This window comes from Dendrobates tinctorius, unplaced genomic scaffold (genome assembly GCF_039654945.1).
Source record: "Dendrobates tinctorius isolate UK_male_01 unplaced genomic scaffold, ASM3965494v1 ptg000128l, whole genome shotgun sequence".
Lineage (NCBI taxonomy): Eukaryota > Metazoa > Chordata > Amphibia > Anura > Dendrobatidae > Dendrobates > Dendrobates tinctorius.
Window position 1 is genome coordinate 1,304,253 of NW_027361796.1, and position 25,416 is coordinate 1,329,668.

The window sequence follows — 25,416 nt, forward strand, 5'->3', positions numbered from 1 at the left end:
GAGGATGGCAGTTGCGGGGATAGAGAAGGCGCTGGATCAAGACCACCGATGCTCATTATACCGGACAGGACCGTGGAGGAGGCATTTTAAAAAAGGTCTTTTCTTGCGCTAGGCAGAGGGGATTTGGAACTTACATACAGCTTACTAGAATGTTGTAATTGAGGCCTTAAAGGTGGTGGGTGTACTTTATATTAAGAAAACCTGGTGACAGGCTCCATTATTTTTTTTTATATAATTCAGGATTTTTTTTTGTTTCTTTCAGAAGTGTGAAATCCATCTTAGCAGCAAAACACCTCACAGACTTGACTAAAAGGGTTGTCAAGGATTTACCAGCTGACTTACCCTCAAGGATAGGTCATCAATGTGAGATTGGTGAAGGATCCAACAGCCGGCATCCCCCACCAATCAGGTGAACACGGATATAACCAATAAATAGGGCAGAACATAGCAGCCCCTTTCATTGCTTAGTGGCCACTGCCAGGCATAGTTCTTTATCTCCCATTTAAGTAAGGCAAGGTTCACATTGCGTTAAAGGCAATGTGCTGACGGCATCCGCCGTCAGCGCATTGTAACAGATGCGTTAGCGCACACATTGCCCGCAATGATAGTAACGCATCCTAACGCATGCCAAAATCGGCATGCGTTAGCGATGATGCGTTAATTCATGACGCACCCTCGAACGCGGTCTGCAGCATTCAAGGGTGCATCGGGTCTAGCGGACAGCGAACGGACGAGTTCGCTGTGCATAGACCTGTATGAACTAACGCATGGTAGCGCATGGTAACGAACTGCTACTATGCGTTAGCGCTATGTTCACAAATGATGCCAAAAGTGACATCTGCGTTAGAGCATCCGTTTAACGGATGTCCCTAACGCAATGTGAACCTAGCTTAAAAAAGAAAAACAGCGGTAATCAGCATCAGCCACTACGTAATGTATGGGGCTGCTGTGGGTCGCTGTGTACATCCTACGGATAGGTCATCATTTATTAAGTCCTGGTCAAACCCTTTAATGTGATCCTCTTATAATGATAAATGACATCAGGTTAATTTGACTGGATTTCCTAATTAAACCGTTGGGGCAATGTGTGGCTTTAAGCAGCCTAAGGAAGATAAGATGTCCAAAAATTAATCAAAGTATTTCTTTCTCTAACATAATCCCGCCTAATCCCACAGAAAGGTAGAACATATTTACCTGTGTGCATTGCCGTCTCCTAGCTTGAGCACTTCAATAATCTCTGGAAGAAAATGTGCAGAATTGCGTCCACTCAACAAATACAGCAGAACCTTCCTCCCATATTTGTCTTGCATTAGTTTGGGCAATGCACTAATTATTTCCTAGGTAAAAAAAAAAAAAAAATACATTTATATATATGTATGTATAGTGGGGCCCATGCTGAACTTCCACATATCTTTACCAAACAGTCTCTAACTACTGCCTGTGCAGCAAATCAATAATTCCAATGTATTACTTCAATGCGATGATTAAATATAAATCTGGCTGGCGATGATGCTCCTGAATTTTTCATGGATCAATGTCTCTCCTGTGGTGAAATGAAGCAGATGCTTCATTGTAATAAACACACAGCAGCAAAAATTAAAAAGTAAACAGCACATTGGGAACAGTAAGCAATTTACTCAAGGGTTATTACTTGGCGGCTTGAGATATTAATGTGACTGCTTTAAATGCATTTTCCAGAGCTGTATTTCTTATCCTTTGTTCGGTTAAGCAGGCCTATCTGACTTTAAAGGGGAATTCCAGCCATCTAGTAAGCTCAACCACTCCAACACAGCATGGGCATGCAGGTCTTTGAAATGGAAATCTATAGAAGCCTTTATACCTTCTATCTGTTGCTGCATTGCAGATAAATTAGCATGTTCATACATATGTAAATGAAACATTAAGTGGATAGCCTTAACAATTGTATAGCCTTAATTCAGAGGCATTAACACTACAAAATATGCAGACAATAGTGATGGCTGACAGGCAGGTGATCCCTGCATGTGTTGTGACTATTAGACAGCCAGGAGACCATGCAGCTGTGGGGACTCGAACATTTTTTTTGAGCACGCAGAAGACTCTGTTAGCTCCCAAGCATGCTTGGATAACGCCTTAACCAAGCTCGTTCACTCATCACTAATAGACAACCTCATTGTTTTAATGAATGAGCTGTAAATCGTATTATAGGCCACTTACTAATATATTACTACTGGGAGGTCCACAATTGAGGTTCTCCTTTGTAAAGTATTGCGTCCTTGTTTAGTAGAGACTTCTTCACAAACTGCAAGGGGATATGGTCTTCAGCAAGCCCCAATGAAATACACTGCACTAGTTAACCATGCTACCAAAACATGTTTCGAGTGACAAGCTCCTCCAGCAGCGGCGATGTTTGGGATGATATGGTGCAGGTGCTAGACAAAGAAAATGTGGTGCTAATCTGCTTATTACAATATTTTAGTAAGTGGCTTATAAATCAGTTTAATGCATTTGTGAAAAAAATGGTGACACAGCCAACCTCTATCACACTGCTGAAGCAAGAATACTATTGCCATAAAGGGGTGTATTTGGCATCCACATGTGATGACCCAGGGTTCTCCAGCAGAAAAATGCCAAGAGCATCCGATCACCACCCCTTCATTAGGTAAGCCACCTTGATGTGAAAGAACCTGGTTTCCGCACACCAGGCCACCTTCTTCCATCGCTATGTGATGCAGTTCTGATGCTCAGATGCCCTTTGTAAGTACTTTCTATGGCAACAGGGGTCAACATGGCACTTTGCCCAGTGTGCAGCTACTCGAAAAAAGGTGATGCACTTTGTGTTCTGGCACCTACCATAGACAGATCATGGACGAGATAAGCCAGACTTCAATCAACAAGTGTTTCAACGAACCTTGGGAGCCCATTACCCCGTTGCCAGTTCCCCCAATGTACTTCGTTGGGACACTTTTGGTAGGTAAGAACCACTACATACTGGGTACATACTATTTGGAGATGCTACATCCCACACAGTTTTGCCATTGTGTACACCACCTCGTCAGTGGCAGTAATATTATGGATAATCAAAGGTATTTAATAGATTACAGTTCACACACCTTAGTTAGGCCTCTTTCACACTTCAGTCTTTCGACGTCAGTTCCAAACTGTCAAAGTTTGAAAAAACAGATCAGTTTTTTTGGACGGATCTGCCAGTGTATGAAATTTAAAGGAACAGAACAAAAGAGAGCGAGAGAATGCTCAGTTCAAAAAAGCAGGTCCGCTGCTAAAAAAAACATTACTTTGCCCATCTACTCCAGACGGCGGACGCTTAAATTCAAACGGATCCATCAAAAAACGGATGCAACGGACGACCATCCGTCACAATCCACCGCTAATGTAAGTCTATGAGAAAAAAACTGATTCCGCAAAAAAACAAAACGGATCCGTTTTTTTCACAAAAGGGCGGATTTCAACTGACGTCAAAAGACTGAAGTGTGAAAGAGGCCTTAGCTGTCTAAGCTGCGGTTTACACAAAGCAGTTCCTAATATTGTTTTTGAAACCCTAACAGATTAACGGAAAAGCTTTTGTTGATGTATTCATCAAAGTGTTCCAGGTGTGGGCAAGCAATATGCTGCCCTGACTGCCATTAACATTAATGCAGTGGAATTGCATGATATAACTGATCAGAGGGGGCAGCCTCAAAATATGCTTTCTGCTTCTGCTCTAATTAGCGTTAGAAATTAGCAATGAAAATGAAATTACAAACTCCTACTAGATAGCACACAACACCGAGGGAGAGGGAGCCCTTATAAATAAAAAGGAGTTCCAATGGATGCTAACATTTCTAACAATTAGGCTTGTTTAAAGGGGTTGTCAAGGTATTTTATACTGATGGCCTATTCTTTACACCAGTCACAACTGATCGGGGGAAGTGGTGGCGAGTGTTGCACCCTCACCGATCAGAAATTGATGGCCATCAATATAAAAGTCTCTGACAGGCCCTTTAACCTAGAAGCACTATAGGTCCAATGCATGGTTGCATTTGTGCTAGAGATGATCTGCACCAGTTTCCTGACCTTGCAGGTTCCTCATTGGGGCATTATAGTCTTTGGTCAGGTGTGACGCTATGCCAGCACAGCAAATCATGACATGAGTCTGGGATCCAGGAAGGTCTGGAAATTCTTCCAGCCTTCAGCCACGGCCAGAGACCACCGACCTGGAATTGGATTGTGCGAAGCGAACCTCTGAGCTCTAATTCGTGCCTTCTTTTATCTAGTTTTTGGAGTTTTTCATTTGTGCCTAATTCGCCTATTAAAAGTCTATTTTTATGTGTTTGTGATTTTTTTTTTGTTTGCCATTGTGGTTGGAGTTTTCTGATGCTCTTGGTCAATTCATCAATTTCAACTTTAAAAAATATAAAAATAAAATGCGACTCATCCTCAGCCACATAAGCCAGAACAAGAAAAACAGGACGTTCTCAGGTCTTATTTTTATTATTGTAGATCTTAGGCCTGTTTCACACATCAGTTATTTTGTTCAGTCAAAATCCGCTAAAATGGCGGATAAGGGATCCGTTCCTGTACTGACCACAACGTTTGTCATCAGACCGTTATTTTAACGGATCCGTCAAAGGAAGAATTTTAAAGGAACCGCTGCCTGGGGAAGGAGACGGAGAGAGAGATTTTTTTTCAACCGCCAGAACAGAGTTTAGGGTTAATTTCCCGGCTGAGTGAAGACTTTCGGGCATGTGCAGTGAGAAGTGCGAATTCTGCCGGCCGAAAAAACGTTGCATGGTCCGTTCGGGCATGTTGGCGGACATCAAAATTTTGGCGGATCCGCAAAAAACCCCTGGATCCAACGGATGGCCATCCGCCGGTAATGCAGCTCAATGGGAAAAAAACCGGGTCCGCCAAGAAATTCAAGGTCATTTCCTTGGTAAAGTAGCACAATTTTGTTTGTTTTTTTAATGAAAAAGCCGACACATTTAATCTAAGCAATATTTCTTCTCCATGAATCATCTTTTATCCTCCCATCTGCACTGGATAGTGTTCCCAGGCCTCTTAATGCCACATTAAACAAACATTTTCAGAAAACACCAAAGTGCAAATTCCATGACTGCTTCTCTGGCTTGGAAGTTACGGTAAATCCTCAACTAATCTTTACGTAATCCTAAGTTTCCATGACGGAAATCTTCACCTGGTAACAGTTGGTAAAGGGATAAAGGGACTTTATTTTAGTGACAGCTATGTACCCGAGACACTGACAGCCTTAGCTGTCTAAGGCCTCTTTCACACTTCAGTTTTTTACAATCAGTCACAATCCGCCATGTTTTGAAAAAAACGGATCCGCAATTTTTTTTTGAGGATCCGTTTTTTTCCCCATTGACTTCCATTATTGGCGGATTGTGACGGATTGCCGTCCGTTGCATCTCTCTCTCTCTGGGCTGCGATTCCTTTAAAATTCTTCATTTGTCGGAACCGTCAAAAAAACGGACGGGTGGCATCCGTTGTCAGCAGTACTACAACGGATCCGCCATCCGTCCTTTTGGCGGATTATGACTGATGCAAAAAACTGAAGTGTGAAAGAGGCCTAAGCAATCAGCACTGTAACATGCTAAAAGGCCCACACATTATTAGTGTATAGCCTAGGCTGCCACGGAGAACTACCATTAGTAAAAGTAGCATGACTTTCTACCCAAGTCATGAAGTCAAAATACATCGTATGACCATGGGAGCTAAATACTACCACAGGACAGGTGATGACTGAAGAGAGTATTTTATAATGTAGCCTTCTAAATTGGCAGCACAAGTAAACTGAGTGTGCAAAGAGTAGAATGGTTCCCAAGTTTTGGAATAGGAATAACTTGCTTATTTTCCAAAGTTAGGTAGATCAGCAGTGCCAGCTCTCCCCGAATGCTTCCTAAAGTCCTTCCTGACATGGCCAATTTCCGTTTTAGCTTTTTCTTCCTCTTTCAAGAGCCATAGATTTTTTATTTTTCTGTCCACATAGACGTGTGGCTTGTTTTTTGTGTGAAAAGAGTTGTAATTTTGAATGACAACATTCATTTTACCAAATGGTGTACTGGAAAATGGGGGAATAAAATTTTAAAGGGCTAGTCCCCCCCTACTTAAACTAAGGGTCCCGTTTCACATAGCGACTCACCAGCGATCCCGACAACGATACGACCTGGTAGGGATCGCTGGTGCGACACTACATGGTTGCTAGTAAGCTGCCAAACAGGCAGATCTCTTCAGCGACCCCGACAGGGATGCGACGCGGTAAGGGTCGCTGGTGCGTTGTCACACAGCAGATATGCTGAACGATTCCAGCCTGCGTCCCTGAGTTCTGCGTCGCCAACGAGGTCGCTCGTCGGCGTCAAACACAGTGATGCATGCTGGCCAGCGGGATGCCGACGATGCAAAACTGGCCCAGGACATTTGGGCACGATCAGCGACATCCAGCGGGGGGGGGTGCCGGTCGCCGCTATGTGTCACATGTAGTGAGATCGCAGGCGAGATTGCTGTTGCGTCACAAAATCGGTGACGCATCAGTGATCTCGTTATGTGAGATGGGGCCCTTTACTGTTCCTCCCCGATAAAATAAAGCCTACACTTACCTCCCGTGCTGGCGCCATCACAGCACTTGCTCTCCCCAGGGCTGTGAGGCAGTGTTGTGACACCGGTTCCCAATCAGCGCTGGTGTCTCCGCCTCCGGACAATCTGAACATGAAGAGGAAGCTAGGGATCAGCTGCAGCCCAGACTTCCTCTTCATCTTCAGTTTGTCTGAAGTCAGAGACACCAGCGCTGTGATTGGGCACTGGCGTCACTTCATTCCACTGCATCAGAGCCCCGGGACCGTGATTCCGACACCGTTGGAACGGCGCCGGCATGGGAGGCAAGTATGAGCTTTATTATTTTATAGAAGCAGAACATTTAGTTTAAGAAGGGATTGTCCTCGTAGTAGACAACCCCCTTTAAGTGATGGTGAAATTGCGAATAAAACCCCCGATATTCCAGCGTTGTGTTTTGGGAATTGAAATTACAGTGTACATTGTCTAGTAAAAATGACGGGGCAATGATTCTTCTCATCAATATAATTACGGCAATACAAAAGTTGTCCAGTTTTTTTATTTTTTTTTTTAGTGGTAAGAAAAAAAAATATTTTGAATTTTTTATTTTTATTGTGTTGCCATTTTCCTAGATCCTTATCGTTATATTTTTCGGTTGATAGAGCTGTGTGAGGGCTTATTTTTTGAGGAGGGGCAAGACTTTGTTTTTATTGATACCATTTTGGGATAAATTTGACATTCTGAAAGCTTCTTACAACATTTTTGTGGTACTGCGGCAACAATAAAAAGTTTAGCAGCTTCTTTTTTTCGGTTTACAGCGTTTACCGATTGGGTTAATTAGTTATATATTTTAATGGATCACACTTTTCTGGATGCATTGATACCACATGTATTTTTTAAAATTATTTTTAATGGGGGAAAAAAGAGGGTGATTTCAACTGTTAAAATATAATGATAAAGTTTTTATTCACTTTATTTATTAGTTCCCTTAGGGGACTCGAACTTCTGATATGTATAGCGCAAGTGATCAGACTAACAATACCACAGTATTGCTGCGTATAGTACCAATCATGGTCTCTTGGGTTTCAAGGAACCTCTGTAATGACAGGCACGGAGGTCTTCAGACCCTGAATGCGGTGGCAGCCCATCAGCGCCCCGTGATTGCGCCACTGAAGCGCCATTGGGCATACAGGAAAATACGCCCCATGCTGTTAATACCTCTGTCAGTGTTTGACAGTGGCATTGAACAAGTTAACAGTTGTTAGCGGAGCTCTGCTCCATCCAGGGATGTTAGAGGAAGGTCCTGGCATACATACAGCCATTAACTGCCAGGCATGGGGCAAACTCACCGCGTAATCTCGCTCCATACACCTGCTACTGACCCGAGTTTTACATTTTTGGCATATGTTGGTGAGGAGTTAACGGCAATCTGTTAGCAGGGTTTTGCCATATATTCTAAGGGCAGCATATCACTTACTAAACTGCTTGTTGTAGTTTTAACTAAAAATCAGTGTTTTATCAGGATATTATCACTAGATGACTAGATGTCTCATGCCAAGTAGTCCTCCTGCTTTGTGTAACCACGCTCCCCACCGTGTACACAGAAAGCTGCCAATCAGTGGGGTGTGCAGCGCCATTCAGAAAACTGGTAGACTGGCAGCTGCGCGAACAGTGATCTTTATCAACTCCATCAAGCAAGCCCAGTAAGTGACACATTACTGAAATCAGGGTTCTGTTCCTACATCATCCTGCTATCAGATTAAACAGCAAAAGCCTGGTGGATAGATTCCCTGTAAATCACTGGGCAGAGCGTTCTTACAGCGATGTGCTCCAATCACCGATGCGGCTGCATACCTTCAGACACTAAAGTGATGAGTAGGAGAGACTGAGCTAGCCCCGTATGCCAGCAGGTTAGGGAAAGCTTATACCCCCCCACACCAAGGTCTAGAGGGAATATTTGGTGCACAGGCTGAAGAAAACGAAAACTGTTAGATGAAGACAAAAAGCTAATTTACACTTAGCAGGAGAGTCTGTGGCCAGAGACAAGCCAGTATCCTGTAAAGTCCACGTCACATATAGCGATCTCGCTAGCGAGATTGCTGCTGAGTCACAAGTTTTGTGACGCAACAGCGATCTTACCAGCGAGATCGCTGTGTGTGACGCTGACCAGCGACCGGCCCCCCTGCCGGTTATCGCTAATCGTCCTGGAATAGCCAGGACATTTTTTTGATCGCGGGTCTCCCGCTGGCCAGCACGCATCGCTGCGTGTGACAGGCGGGAGACCAGCGATCAGCGCGCTGGTAACTAAGGTAAACGCAGGGTTTCTAAGCACCGGGCGGTGCTTAGAAACCCTCTGTGTACCTTAGTTGCCAGCGCACTGATGCAGGGAGCTGGTAACCAAGGTACACATCGGGTTTCTAAGTGATGCGCGCCCCTTAGAAACCTGATGTGTACCTTAGTTACCAGCTCCCTGCATCAGCGTGCTGGTAACTAAAGTACACAGCGATGCCATGCTGTTTGACAGCTCACCAGCGATCATGTAGCGACTCACCAGCGATCCTGGCAAGTTGATATCGTTGGTGAGTCGCTATGTGTGACGGGCCCTAAGTCCATGTTCGGCTCTGACTATACACGTGATGAAATGGTTAGCTAGATTTGTGTGAGATTATAAAAGACACAGATGGACCGTAACACTCAGATGTCTGAATGCGGCCTGTGTACTGACAGATCTGTAGTCCAGCAAAAAGGTCTTCTGACCTGGACTTGACAGACTTGTAGGTATACATTGCTTCCTGTCTGCATAATCTTCGGGCATATTCCCTGAATGCTTTTCACACTGTTTCTATCGGTCTCTGCTGGTATGTTGCTTCCTGCATGTTTACCACCTCAATTCATTGATGCAGATACACACTGATTTCTATCTGCCTATTGAAGAACGTCTATTTCTTGACTGCAGTTCATCCTAAATGCATTTTAGCTCCAGTCTCTTAATTCTCCCCTCTTGTGCTCTGTCTCCCTGCGGCTCCTCCCTTCTGCTCACATGGGCCTATTCTGTATGCACTTAAAGGGAATCTTTCACATTTGACATATCTAAACTATTACTAGCAGGGCTGTGGAGTCGGAGTCGTGGAGTCGGTAGAAATGTACCGACTCCAGCTTTAAAAAAAATGTATTAATATTTCATAATTGAACTTTCATATGAATTTTATAAATGTTACTCAAATATATATGTTCTATCAAACTATGAACAACAGTGATAAGCAGTTCTGCTGGAGATAGAGACATTTCTTACTTCTCGTGTGTCACTGTTCTCCACTGCCCTTATCTAATCTTTTTACTTGGTTAACCTCATGCTGCCCCAACCCCCCTACTTACAATGTATGAAACTGAAAGTGAAAATGTGTTGCAAATTCTTAGTAGTAAAGCTCCTCCTCTAGACTAGATCATACTAGGTGTGCGTCTTCCAAGCATCTCACAGCTGCCTGCTACTCAGAAGAGGAAGACTGTAAGAAGTATTATCCTTTCAACAAACTTTGCATCAGTTAACTGTGAGTACATGAGGAATAATAACAGTATTACTGACCACTATATCAGTTGTACGACCTGGCAATAATTTTGTACAATTGTTTTTAGGAAAAACAATTGTCATTTGGATTGTGAATGCAGAATTAAAAACCTGAGAATGTCAAAGAAGCATCACATTAAATCAGCTGTATTTGAACATTTCACCATCACTCAAGATAGAAAACATTATGTCTGTCAGTGTATGACAAATGATCCAGATGAAAACAAATGCTGTGAAGCCAAGATGAGTGCATATTCAGGCAAAGATAAAAATGCTCCTACCAGAGCTTCTAATCTAAAGAGACATTTACAGCGCTTTCATCCAGAAGTACTGAAAGCAGTGGATGAGAAAGGCTGCATCCAAACCAATGAACCAGTGCCCAGCTCTTCCAGCCAAACAAAGGAGCAGAGAACTTTGCAGCCATCAGTTGCAAGATATTTTGTCATTGACAAAGTTACTGTGACAATGACAGTAGATACATTTAAAAAACAGATCATAGAGCTTGTTGTAAAGGATAGTGTGCCTATTTCATTATTTTCACGACCAGCTTTTGTGTGTCTGAATGGGGAAATGGCCCGCAAGCTTGGTGTTTCTCTGGAGAGAGAGAGTATTAGAAAATTAGTAGTCAAAGAAGAAGCTTTTAAACAAAAGGAAGAACTTAAAAAAACTCTCAAGGGACGCTTTCTGTTTCTTAAAATGGATGCCTGCACACGTCACAGAGTGAACTATTTTGCCATCAATGTCCGATTTGTTTGTGACAAAAATGAAATAGTTACCAAGACATCGGCAGTAAAAGACACCAAAGCTCATCACACCAGTGAGTTTCTCCAGGTCTTGGTGGAAAAGGTTCTGCAAGATTATGAACTTAAAAAAGAGCAAGTTCTTTCTGTCGTAACTGACAATGCTTCAAATATGATAAGTACTATTAAGCTAATGAATGAGAGTAATGATGGTGACCAGCAGCTAGAAGAACATTCTGGGTCCACAGACACAGAAATGTTTGAAATAGAGGAACACAGTATTGTAACTGAGGAGCAAACTGAAGTTGCTTCAGATGAACAGCAACATGATAGTTTAGATGATCTTGTTGAAACTGTGTCAATATGTTCTTTCATTCATCACATGCACTGTGTTGTGCATACGCTACAGCTGGCTATAAGACAGTCTGCAAGAAGGACATGCTGCTGCACTGATTGGCAAGGTGAGAAAATTGGCTACTGTTGCCAGAACCCCTAAAGTTGACTCAATTTTGAAGAGACGTGCTGGAAAAGGGGCAATTATTGATCAAGCCACACGATGGGGCAGTACTTACTTAATGATTCAGTGCTTGGTTGAACTGAAAACCTTTCTTGTAGACATGGCTAACCCTCAACTGACGCTAAATGAAAGTCAGTGGAATCAGGTGACTGAGCTGGAAAAATTGCTAGAGCACCCATTTACAGTGACTAAAAAATTACAAGCAGAGGACTTAACTCCAGGTATTTTCTTAAAGGAGTGGAAGAACCGGATGTTTCGCCTGTCCCAAAGAGGAGGGTTAATTGCAAGTGGCATTGCTACATCAATGAAACGGAGAGAGGAGCTACTATTACAAAATAACATTCTTTTGGCAGCTGTTTATGTAGACCCAATGCATCGGATTCTTCTAGATGATCAACAGCTAAGTAAAGGAAAAGAAGCTCTGTTTGAAATAGCAGTAAGGATGAAAGGGTTGCAGAACAGTCAGGAGGAACAAGAAGAATTTGGTCGTCCTGCCACATCTTCACCCTCATCATCAACTGATGAAGAATTTAATTTCAAAAAATATTTGGATCACAAAGACCGTGCAAAGCGTTCCCGCATAGAAGAGTCATCCCCATCAAGGAACACAGCCAGTACATTTCAGCAGAATTTTTCATGTGCACTAAAAGAAATTGAGAAATTTGACCGTTCATCAAAAATAACAGTGCAACAAGCGATTCCTCTGTATCCTGACATTGTCAGAGATGTTGCCCGAGTGGTTACTGCTTTGCCACCAACACAAGTTAGTGTAGAGAGGTTGTTCTCTGCTCTCAAAATAATTAGATCAGATTTGAGGGCATCCATGAAGGAGGATCTGACAGAGGCAATACTTTTTCTGAGGACAAATTTATAGATTTCTTCTTATTAACTGCATAAAAGTGTTTATTGCATATTTACTTACAGTTTAGAAAAGTTTATAAAAGTTATTTGCTATATTCTAATTAATGTAGTTTTTGCTCTAAGTGGTCTGATTACTTATATGATGGTGAGCAACTGAATAAGCACGATGTTTAATATTTTACAACAGTAAATTTGTTGTTATGAATTGGCTATTTATGAAGGAGTCGGAGTCGGAGCCTGATAAAATCCAGGAGTCGGAGTCGCAACTGTGGCTTACCGACTCCACAGCCCTGATTACTAGGCCACACAGGTTATATACTGCTGAAAACAGTCCTCCTGTGTGTCTCATTCCAGATGGGTTGTTGATAAATCATCTTTTATCACTTTATATAAGTGGCCTGTTCCAGGTTCTGGGGAGGACGGTGCCTGGAAGATAACTCTGCCTCTGAGCTTGTCTGAAATGAAGGAGGCGTTCTCAGTGTGAGACAAGTAACTAACACAGAACAGGAAAAATGAACTTTGTCTTCTTGCAAACACATTTTTGCTACTCTCTCAGCTCTGCTGTATTGTAACAATATTACAACCCTTTCTGCCTGTGAGCTGGAGGCTGAGAAGATCCTGCAGATGTGTCAGGTATAATCACACACAGCTCTGCAGTGAGATCAGGAGACCAGGCCCATTATACACTCACTGGCCACTTTATTAGGTACACCATGCTAGTAAGGGGTTGGACCCCCTTTTGCCTTCAGAACTGCCTCAATTCTTCGTGGCAGAGATTCAACAAGGTGCTGGAAGCATTCCTCAGAGATTTTGGACCATATTGACATGATGGCATCACACAGTTGGCGCAGATTTGTCGGCTGCACATCCCTGATGCGAATCTCCCGTTCCACCACATCCCAAAGATGCTCTATTGGATTGAGATCTGGTGACTGAGGAGGCTATTTGAGTACAGTAAACTCATTGTCATGTTCAAGAAACCAATCTGAGATGATTCGAGCTTTATGACATGGCGCATTATCCTGCTGAAAGTAGCCATCAGATGTTGGGTACATTGTGGTCATAAAGGGATGGACATGGTCAGCAACAATACTCAGGTAGGCTGTGGCGTTGCAACGATGCTCAATTGGTACCAAGGGGCCCAAAGAGTGCCCAGAAAAAATTCCCCACACCATGACACCACCACCACCAGCCTGAACCGTTGATACAAGGCAGGATGGATCCATGCTTTCATGTTGTTTACGCCAAATTCTGACCCTACCATCCGAATGTTGCAGCAGAAATCGAGACTCATCAGACCAGGCAACATTTTTCCAATCTTCTACTGTCCAATTTCGATGAGCTTGTGCAAATTGTAGCCTCAGTTTCCTGTTCTTAGCTGAGAGGAGTGGTACCCAGTGTGGTCTTCTGCTGCTGTAGCCCATCTGCCTCAAAGTTTGACGCACTGTGCGTTCAGAGATGCTCTTCTGCCTACCTTGGTTGTAACGGGTGGCAATTTGAGTCACTGTTGCCTTTCTATCAGCTCGAACCAGTCTGCCCATTCTCCTCTGACCTCTGGCATCAACATGGCATTTCCGGCCACAGAACTGCCGCTCACTGGATTTTTTTTCTTTTTCGGACCATTCTCTGTAAACCCTAGAGATGGTTGTGCGTGAAAATCCCAGTAGATCAGCAGTTTCTGAAATTCTCAGACCAGCCCTTCTGGCACCAACAATCATGCCACGTTCAAAGGCACTCAAATCACCTTTCTTCCCCATACTGATGCTCGGTTTGAACTGCAGGAGATTGTCTTGACCATGTCTACATGCCTAAATGCACTGAGTTGCCGCCATGTGATTGGCTGATTAGAAATTAAGTCTTAACACACAGTTGGACAGGTGTACCTAATAAAGTGGCCAGTGAGTGTATATCACACTGGTAACTCCCCTTCATGTAAAATAATCTCTGGAGGCAGAGTTATCTTCTAGGTACCATGCGCCCCAGAGCCCGGACGAGGTCATTTATATAAAGTGATAAAAGAGGATTTCTCAGCAACAATACAGTTGATATGAAACTTTTTCAGCATTCTACAACCTGAATGCCCATAATAGTTTAGATCGGTCAAATGATGGTGACAGATGCCCTATAAAATTGTATAAATGTGGAGAGCTAGGTCTGATGACTGTGGTCTGCATCGAGTGTGACTCTTTAACCTCTTCATTCCCCAAGTCGGTTTTCACCTTCCTGACCAGGCCAATTTTTACAATTCTGACTACTGTCACTTTACGAGGTTATAGCTCTGGAACGCTTCAATGGATCCCACTGATTCTGTGACTGTTTTCGTGTGACAAATTGCACTTCATGTTAGTGGAAAATTTCTTCAATATACCTTGCGTTTATTTGTGAAAAAAAAAAAATGGAAATTTGGCGAAGATTTGAAAAATGTAGCAATTTTCAAACTTTTAATCTTTATGCCCTTAAATCAGAGTTGTCACACAAAATAGTTAATAACGTGTATGGATGCGGTCTACATCAGGGTAGCACACCAGTGCTTGATATAAAGTCTGCAACTACCACCCCTTTTATAGTTTGGGGACAAGAGTAGCTTTTACTGAAGAAACCAACTGGCTAAATTGTATATAAGGTGTTAAATGGCATAAATGGAGGTCATTACACATTTAAGACACCAAGCACATCGTGGATTACACAATTTATGGACTTGTACTCTCTATGAACTTTGGTACAAGACTAATTAAATTGTATTAGGACATTGTTATGTCACAGTTGGGAACAGCATACAATGCCCTTTATTTTTTGTTTTGGCCTCCGTAATAAACTCTACACTAGCTATGAATCCGCACTTTTGCTTTAACTTTGGAATAAAACATTACACCCCTCTTTTATCCTCGACTACCAAGAAATGAGGCACAACCCTAAACCACCAACATTAGTGACATTAACCCATCCAAATCTTTACATCACCAGGGAAGGTTGAATTTTTTTTTTTAAGATAACAGAAAATAAAATATGTGGAAATTTTAACACATTACATGATGAAGGGGCCTCTTTGCTCCAAAGGCCTGAAATACCTTTACTGACTAACCAGAAAAAGTATATCACTCCTAGAATAATTAGGGGTTTTTTGACATAGAAGTAATATAAAAAAGGTTCTGCCTAACAGTATAATTCTTTATTATGCACAAAAAGAAGCCAACACCATCCTTCATAGCGTACCATGTAGTGGTGCAGGTTAAACAAGCGTGAAGGATAAGCTCAGTTCTGCTACAGAGCAATTTAGCTTTAGGATTATGATGTGACATGGGATTGTGTTAGGTCACTAACCAACGTGCCCTCTGGCCGATGCTTCACTTGCCGAGATGGTATACAAGATATGTGGATGCTAGAAGAGTAGGAGCCATGCCATTATATGCTAGAGATACTAACGTGAGAACTGCCTGCATACTACCCTGCTTATTTGTCTCATGTTCAAGAAAGTTAGGGATGCAAGGTTTGGGGAGTACAAACATTCTCTGTTCTGAAGTGTCGCTGATGTCATTGGAATTTTAGACTAGCTCCATATTAATTAGAAAATGTACAACTATTGCACACAGCCTAGAGAGTATCCCACATAAAGTCAATTAAAACATAACCTTTAATGAACCATTAAAAGGACATAACACACAAAAACATTACAAAAAAGTGCTCATGTGAACCAGTGCTCAATAAAAAATGGTTTGGTCTCACCATTGGTAATAGATATAGCATTCCAGCATCAGGGCGTATCCTGCTGGAAAGACGATCCACTCATGGGGAGCCGAGACATGGGAAAACCAGTGTTAGTGTAAAGTATTCCCCTACACTCCCTGTCGTGCTCCAGCGTTACTCCTGTCCTAAAAAGGACAAAAACCAGTGTTAGTGTAAAGTATTCCCCTACACTCCCTGTCGTGCTCCAGCGTTACTCCTGTCCTAAAAAGACAAAAACCAGTGTTAGTGTAAAGTATTCCCCTACACTCCCTGTCGTGCCCCAGCGTTACTCCTGTCCTAACAAGGACGAAAACCAGTGTTAGTGTAAAGTATTCCCCTACACTCCCTGTCGTGCTCCAGTGTTACTCCTGTCCTAACAAGGACAAAAACCAGTGTTAGTGTAAAGTATTCCCCTACACTCCCTGTCGTGCTCCAGCGTTACTCCTGTCCTAAAAAGGACAAAAACCAGTGTTAGTGTACGTGCACACGCTGCGGAATCTGCTGCGGATTAATCCGCAGGGATTTTGCAAAAACCGCAGATAATCCGCAGGTCCAAAGACCTGCGGATTATCTGCGGTTTTGCCTGCGGTTTGGACCTGCGGATTCACTATCTCCACAATGGTGGAGATAGGAACCCGCAGCGGTTTCCGCAGAAAGAATTGACATGCAATTCTTTCTGCGGATTCAAAACCGCAGCAAATCCGTGCGGATTTTTCCGCAGCGTCGGCACAGCGGTTTTTTTTTACCATTCATTTGAATGGTACTGTACACCGCAGCTAAAGCTGCTGCGGGTCCGCAGCGGCCAAAACCGCTGCGGAAACGCAGCGGAATCCGCAGCGTGTGCACACAGCCTAAGTGTAAAGTATTCCCCTACACTCCCTGTCGTGCCCCAGCGTTACTCCTCTCCTAACAAGGACGAAAACCAGTGTTAGTGTAAAGTATTCCCCTACACTCCCTGTCGTGCCCCAGCATTACTCCTCTCCTAACAAGGACGAAAACCAGTGTTAGTGTAAAGTATTCCCCTACACTCCCTGTCGTGCCCCAGCGTTACTCCTGTCCTAAAAAGGACAAAAACCAGTGTTAGTGTAAAGTATTCCCCTACACTCCCTGTCGTGCCCCAGCATTACTCCTCTCCTAACAAGGACGAAAACCAGTGATAGTGTAAAGTATTCCCCTACACTCCCTGTCGTGCCCCAGCGTTACTCCTGTCCTAAAAAGGACAAAAACCAGTGTTAGTGTAAAGTATTCCCCTACACTCCCTGTCGTGCCCCCAGCGTTACTCCTGTCCTAAAAAGGACAAAAACCAGTGTTAGTGTAAAGTATTCCCCTACACTCCCTGTCGTGCCCCAGCGTTACTCCTGTCCTAACAAAGACAGGCCCCAAGTGGATCCTGTAGTGGACACCCCCACTGATAAGGGGAAAAATAGACAGAAGCTCCCTACGCGTTTCTTCCCCAATGGTGGGGATTCATCAGGGGAGACAAATAGATATCAAGCAGTAGGAAAGGATATATAGAATTAGTGTTATCCGTTACGTCCACAGGCCCTGCAGTGGCGAGGTGCCTAACAAACTAGTGTGACTGTCCCTGTCACTACCAAGTGGAGTCCTGGAGGGGAAAGCACATGGACTCTTGATAAAGACTCCATTATTGGTATGCTCCACCCCAGCGTCTGACATCAGATTGCAAACTGCTACTGATATTAACCCCCTGCATTCCATCAGCTGCTACCTCCTGTTTTCCAAAATGCAGGACACATGCAAGGAAACGACCATATTACCTATTGTTTCTAATATCATATTTCATGCGTCCAAAGTGTGAATGGTATCATAACCAGGTTAATGCAGCCTCTTCCTATATTCCAAAATACAGGACGCGTGAAACAGAAGCTGCCACAGTGCACATAATTACCAGAATCGCATTTAATGCAATCAGTGTGAATGACGTCCTAGGGCAATAAATACAGCTGCTACTGATACCAACCCCCTGCATTCCATCAGCTGCTACCGAGTACCAGAATCGCATTTAATGCGATCAGAGTGTGAATGATGTCTTAGGGCAATATATGCAGCTGCTACTGATATTAACCCTCTGCATTCCATCAGCTGCTACCGATAATAACCTGTTTTCCAAACTGCAGGATGCATGCAGGGAGACGGCCATATTACCCATTGTTTCCAATATCCTATTTCATGCGTCCAAAGTCTGAATGGTATCATAAACAGGTTAATGCAGCCTCCTCCTATGTTCCAAAATATAGGACTGCCACTGTGCACATAACTACCAAAATCACATTGAATGCGATCAGAGTGTGAATGGTGTCCTAGGGCAATAAATGCAGCAAGACTCTCCGATACTGTAAGCATAAACCGCACACTAAATGAATGCCTTTGGAAGGAAAGCACTGCAATCTCATTAAAGAGATGTCAGGCAGTCAGGGATATTCACGCAAATTGTGTATATCATTTGCACTGATCTTATATTTAAAAGTCCAAAATGAACTGAGTGAAAAATACCGTCCTATATTATGAGTTATCAATTACATGACTGGGGGATGGAAGATTTTTTAATATCCACCGAGTATAATTATAAATTATACTCAAGAATCAATAGAATTTGTGAACCAATTATCTGGGCAAATCGACAAGAGGGGCCAGAATATCAGAAAAAAATATATAATGATGAGTAGGTATACAGAATGTACACTTAGTATCCCCAGAGGAACTCTTACTGGTTGACATACACTCCCTTCAGAATTGTCCTTGTGTAGACTCTTATTTTCAAGTTTAGCCCAGGACATACAGTAAAACAGAAAGGAGTATAAAAAAGATACAGGAGAGATAATCTCCCTTCATATATGATAATTAAGCAATCCTGTTTTTTAGTCTGACTCTATAGCTCGCAGGGCCCGGAGCAAACTTTCCACATTGTACTAGAATTTTTGGCAGACCAAAAGATCCACCAAGCAGATGAGGAAAGTAAAATATTATAGAAAGCAGCCAAAATTTAACTGCTCATTCAAACCAAAGGGATGGCATGTATTCAATAGAAAAATCCACCTTGTTTCCTTTTGTAGCAGCATTTTATCAAAATCGCCTCCCCGTGGAGGCATCTTGAGTTTATCAATACCCATAAAGCGGATGGTGCCAGTATCCCCTCCATGTGTGCCATTTACATGTCTAGCGATGGGGGTATCACTCTGGTTACGGATATCCCTCAAATGCTCACCAATACGTCTTCTGAATTCTCGGATCGTTTTCCCAATATAGGTCATTCCACAATCACAGTGAGCCCTGTAATAATACCTTTAGTTTTACAGTTAATTAATTCCTTAATTTGATAGTGTTGCTGTGTATTAGAATTGAAAAATTCCTTCCCCACCTTAACAGAATCACATGACACACAGTTCCCGCATTTGTAGCAGCCTACCGGTTTCCTTGTAGCCACGTTTCTGTTTCGGTGGGGCAAAGTGACTGTGTACCAAACGGTCACTCAGGGTTCGGCACTTCCTATACGTGATTTGGGGACTTTCCACAATCACATCTCTCAAGTCCTCGTCCATTTTAAGAATGTCCCAGTGTTTCTTAATGATCTGTCTCACCGCCGGTGCCCCATTATCAAAAGAACAAATTAGTCTCATTTCTTTTGGTACCCTCTCTTCTCTATTGCGGGGAGATAACAACGTAGTCCTTGGTTGATGGCTCGCAAATCGATATGCCTCCCTCAACACCCAGTTCGGATACCCTCTGGATAGAAAGAGGTTAATATCGGTAGCAGCTGATGGAATGCAGGGGGTTAATATCAGTAGCAGTTTGCAATCTGATGTCAGACGCTGGGGTGGAGCATACCAATAATGGAGTCTTTATCAAGAGTCCATGTGCTTTCCCCTCCAGGACTCCACTTGGTAGTGACAGGGACAGTCACACTAGTTTGTTAGGCACCTCGCCACTGCAGGGCCTGTGGACGTAACGGATAACACTAATTCTATATATCCTTTCCTACTGCTTGATATCTATATGACTCCCCTGATGAAATCCCCACCATTGGGGAAGAAACGCGTAGGGAGCTTCTGTCTATTTTTCCCCTTATCAGTGGGGGTGTCCACTACAGGATCCACTTGGGGCCTGTCCTTGTTAGGACAGGAGTAACGCTGGGGCACGACAGGGAGTGTAGGGGAATACTTTACACTAACACTGGTTTTCGTCCTTGTTAGGACAGGAGTAACGCTGGGGGCACGACAGGGAGTGTAGGGGAATACTTTACACTAACACTGGTTTTCGTCCTTGTTAGGACAGGAGTAACGCTGGGGGCACGACAGGGAGTGTAGGGGAATACTTTACACTAACACTGGTTTTCGTTCTTGTTAGGACAGGAGTAACACTGGAGCACGACAGGGAGTGTAGGGGAATACTTTACACTATCACTGGTTTTCGTTCTTGTTAGGACAGGAGTAACACTGGAGCACGACAGGGAGTGTAGGGGAATACTTTACACTAACACTGGTTTTTGTCCTTGTTAGGACAGGAGTAACGCTGGGGCACGACAGGGAGTGTAGGGGAATACTTTACACTAACACTGGCTTTCGTTCTTGTTAGGACAGGAGTAACACTGGAGCACGACAGGGAGTGTAGGGGAATACTTTACACTAACACTGGTTTTTGTCCTTGTTAGGACAGGAGTAACACTGGAGCACGACAGGGACTGTAGGGGAATACTTTACACTAACACTGGTTTTTGTCCTTGTTAGGACAGGAGTAACGCTGGGGCACGACAGGGAGTGTAGGGGAATACTTTACACTATCACTGGTTTTCGTTCTTGTTAGTACAGGAGTAACACTGGAGCACGACAGGGAGTGTAGGGGAATACTTTACACTATCACTGGTTTTCGTTCTTGTTAGTACAGGAGTAACACTGGAGCACGACAGGGAGTGTAGGGGAATACTTTACACTAACACTGGTTTTTGTCCTTGTTAGGACAGGAGTAACGCTGGGGCACGACAGGGAGTGTAGGGGAATACTTTACACTAACACTGGTTTTCGTTCTTGTTAGTACAGGAGTAACACTGAAGCACGACAGGGAGTGTAGGGGAATACTTTACACTATCACTGGTTTTCGTTCTTGTTAGTACAGGAGTAACACTGGAGCACGACAGGGAGTGTAGGGGAATACTTTACACTATCACTGGTTTTCGTTCTTGTTAGTACAGGAGTAACAATGGAGCACGACAGGGAGTGTAGGGGAATACTTTACACTAACACTGGTTTTTGTCCTTGTTAGGACAGGAGTAACGCTGGGGCACGACAGGGAGTGTAGGGGAATACTTTACACTAACACTGGTTTTCGTTCTTGTTAGTACAGGAGTAACACTGAAGCACGACAGGGAGTGTAGGGGAATACTTTACACTATCACTGGTTTTCGTTCTTGTTAGTACAGGAGTAACACTGGAGCACGACAGGGAGTGTAGGGGAATACTTTACACTAACACTGGTTTTTGTCCTTGTTAGGACAGGAGTAACGCTGGGGCACGACAGGGAGTGTAGGGGAATACTTTACACTAACACTGGCTTTCGTCCTTGTTAGGACAGGAGTAACGCTGGGGCACGACAGGGAGTGTAGGGGAATACTTTACACTAACACTGGTTTTTGTCCTTGTTAGGACAGGAGTAACGCTGGGGCACGACAGGGAGTGTAGGGGAATACTTTACACTAACACTGGCTTTCGTCCTTGTTAGGACAGGAGTAACGCTGGGGCACGACAGGGAGTGTAGGGGAATACTTTACACTAACACTGGTTTTCCCATATCTCGGCTCCCCATGAGTGGATCGTCTTTCCAGCAGGATACGCCCTGATGCTGGAATGCTAGATCTATTACCAATGGTGAGACCAAACCATTTTTTATTGAGCACTGGTTCACATGAGCACTTTTTTGTAATGTTTTTGTGTGTTATGTCCTTTTAATGGTTCATTAAAGGTTATGTTTTAATTGACTTTATGTGGGACACTCTCTAGGCTGTGTGCAATATTTAATCCCTGAGGGTTTTTTGGAATAGTGTCAAAAAGCTCACACTATAGCTGAGTGCAAAATGTAAAACTACTAGCCACTAAGATGACTGGGGCTCAGTAGTTCTTTAACCCCTTCCTGACATCAGACGTACTATCCCGTCATGGGACCCGGGCCCCTATGCCCATGGACGGGATAGTACGTCTAGCGCGATCAGCGGCACCCACGTGGTGAGCGCCGCTGATCGCAGCCGGGTGTCAGCTGATTATCACAGCTGACACCCGGCACTATGTGTCAGGGGCGGTCACGGACCGCCCCAGACACGTTAACCCCTTGCACACTGCGATCAAACATGATCGCGGTGTACCGGGAGTTAAAGGGAAGCATCGGCAGGGAGGGGGCTCCCTCCGTGCTTCCCTGAGCCCCCCACGGCAGCGCAATGTGCAGCGCTGCTGCTGGGGACTCCTTTCCTCCAGGCCCCCGGATCCAAGATGGCGACGGGGGCCTTCGGGGGCCTGGAGGAAGCTGGCTTCCTCAGTGCCTGCAAAGGAGGAAGCCTTGTGCACTGCCTGTGACAGATTGCTGATCTGTCACAGTGATCTGTGATGTGACAGATCAGCGATCTGTCACAGGACAGTGATGTCCCACCTGGGACTATGTAATAAAGTAAAAAAAAAAATTAAAAAAGTGTAAAAATAATTAAAAAAAAAAAAAAATCGCCAAATAAATTAGTAAAAAAAAAAAAAATATTCCCCAATAAATTCATTTTTTGAAAATAAAAAAACCCCAAAACAATAAAAGTACACATATTAGGTATCGCCGCGTCTGTAACGACCCGCCCTATAAAACTGTCCCATTAGTTAACTCCTTTAGCGAACCCCTAAAAAATTAAAAATAAAAAACGAAGCAAAAAATAATGATTTATTATCATACCGCCAAACAAAAAGTGTAATAACGCGCGATCAAAAAGACGCATATAAATATCCATGGTACCGCTGAAAACGTCATCTTGTCCCGCAAAAAACGAGCTGCCACACAGCATCATCAGCAAAAAAATAAAAAAAGTTATAGCTCGCAGAATAAAGCGATGCAAAAATAATTATTTTTTATATAAAATAGTTTTCATTGCATAAAAGCGCCAAAACATAAAAAAAAGACCTAAAAGAGGTATCGCTGTAACCGTACTGACCCGAAGAATAAAACCGCTTTATCAATTTTACCGCACGCGGAACGGTGTAAACGCACTCCCCCAAAAGAAATTCATGAAACGCTGGTTTTTGTTCATTCTGCGTCCCAAAAATCGGAATAAAAAGCGATCAAAAAATGTCACGTGCCCGAAAATGGTACCAATAAAAACGTCAACTCGTCCTGCAAAAAATAAGACCTCACATGACTCGGTGGGTCAAAATACGGAAAAATTATAGCTCTCAATATGTGGTGATGCAAAAACTATTTTTACAATAAAAAGCGTCTTTTAGCATGCGACAGCTGCCAAAAATAAAAACCGCCATAAATAGTAAATCAAACCCCCCGTTATCACCCCCTTAGTTAGGGAAAAATAATAAAATTAAAAAAATGTATTTATTTCCATTTTTCCATTAGGGCTAGGGTTAGGGCTAGGGTTAGGGCTAGGGTTAGGGCTAGGGTTAGGGCTAGGGTTAGGGCTAGGGTTAGGGCTTGGGTTAGGGCTTGGGTTAGGGCTTGGGTTAGGGCTTGGGTTAGGGCTTGGGTTAGGGCTTGGGTTAGGGCTTGGGTTAGGGCTTGGGTTAGGGCTTGGGTTAGGGCTGAGATTAGGGTTAGAGGTGTGTTGGGGTTCGGGTTGGAGTTAGAATTGGGGGTTTCCACTGTTTGGGCACATCAGGGGCTCTCCAAATGCAACATTGCGTCTGATCTCAATTCCAGCCAATTCTGAGTTGAAAAAGTCCTATGGTGCTCCTTCCCTTCCAAGCTCTGCCATGCGCCCAAACAGTGATTTTTGGGGTCCAATTTCTCCTGTTACCCTTAGGAAAATAAAAAATTGGGGGCAAAAATATCATTTTTGTGGAAAAAAATGATTTTTTTATTTTCACGTCCGAGCGTTATAAACTTCTGTGAAGCACTTGGGGGTTCAAAGTGCTCACCACACATCTAGATAAGTTCCGTGGGGGGTCTAGTGTCCAAAATGGGGTCACTTGTTGGGAGTTTCAATAGTTTAGGTACATCAGGGGCTCTCCAAACGCACATGACACCCGCAGACCATTCCATCAAAGTCTGCATTCCAAAACGTCACTACTTCCCTTCCGAGACCCGACGTGTGCCCATACAGTAGTTTTCTCCCACATATGGGGTGTCAGCGTACTCAGGACAAATTGGACAACAACTTTTGCTGTACAATTTCTCCTGTTACCCTTGGGAAAATGAAAAAATTGGGGACTAATTGATCATGTTTGTGGAAAAAATACGATTTTTTTATTTTCATGCCCTGGCATTATAAACTTCTGTGAAGCCCTTGGGGGTTCAAAGTGCTCACCTCACATCTAGATAAGTTCCTTAGGGGGTCTAGTTTTCAAAATGGGGTCATTTGTGGGGTGTTTCCACTGTTTAGGTACATTAGGGGCTCTCCAAAGGCAACATGACACCCGCAGACCATTCCATCAAAGTCTGCATTCCAAAACGTCACTACTTCCCTTCCGAGCCCTGACGTGTGTCCATACAGTAGTTTTCGCCCAAATATGGGATGTCAGCTTACTCAGGACAAATTGGACAACAACTTTTGGGGTTCAATTTCTCCTGTTACCCTTGGGAAAATAAAAAAATTGGGGAATAAATGATCATGTTTGTGGAAAAAATACGATTTTTTTATTTTCACGCCCGGGCGTTATAAACTTCTGTGAAGCACTGGGGGGTCCAAAGTGCTCACCACACATCTAGATAAGTTCCTTGGGGGGTCTAGTTTCCAAAATGGTGTCATTTGTGGGGGGTTTCCACTGTTTAGGTACATTAGGGGTTTTCCAATCGCGACATGGTGTCCGATCTCAATTCCAGCCAAAAACGTCAAATGGCGCTGCTTCCCTTCCGAGCTCTGCCATGCGCCCAAATAGTGGTTTACCCCCACATGTGGGGTATCAGCGTACTCAGGAAAAATTGCACAATAACTTTTAGGGTGCTGTTACCCTTGGAAAAATAAGAATTGAGGGTGAAAAGATCATTTTTGTGGAAAAAATATGATTTTTTAATTGTACGGCTTTATGTTATAAACTTCTGTGAAGCCCTTGGGGGTTCAAAGTTCTCACCACACATCTAGATAAGTTCCTTAGGGGGTCTAGTTTCCAAAATGGTGTCATTTGTGGGGGGTTTCCACTGTTTTGGTACATCAGGGGTTTTCCAATCGCGACAAGATGTCCGATCGCAATTCCAGCCAAAAACGTCAAATGGCGCTGCTTCCCTTCCGAGCTCTGCCATGCGCCCAAATAGTGGTTTAC

At 43.5% G+C, this 25,416-nt stretch overlaps 1 protein-coding gene across 3 annotated transcripts in view; it reads right to left on the reverse strand.

Annotated features, from left to right (window-relative positions):
* Positions 1–25,416, reverse strand: part of PUM3 (pumilio RNA binding family member 3) — a 151,888-nt gene that overhangs the window by 25,112 nt on the left and 101,360 nt on the right. For all 3 annotated transcript variants that reach the window (XM_073542610.1, XM_073542609.1, XM_073542611.1), the window contains exon 14: positions 1,195–1,337. In XM_073542610.1, coding sequence (XP_073398711.1) covers positions 1,195–1,337 — 143 coding nt within the window. The remainder of the gene's footprint in view (positions 1–1,194; positions 1,338–25,416) is intronic.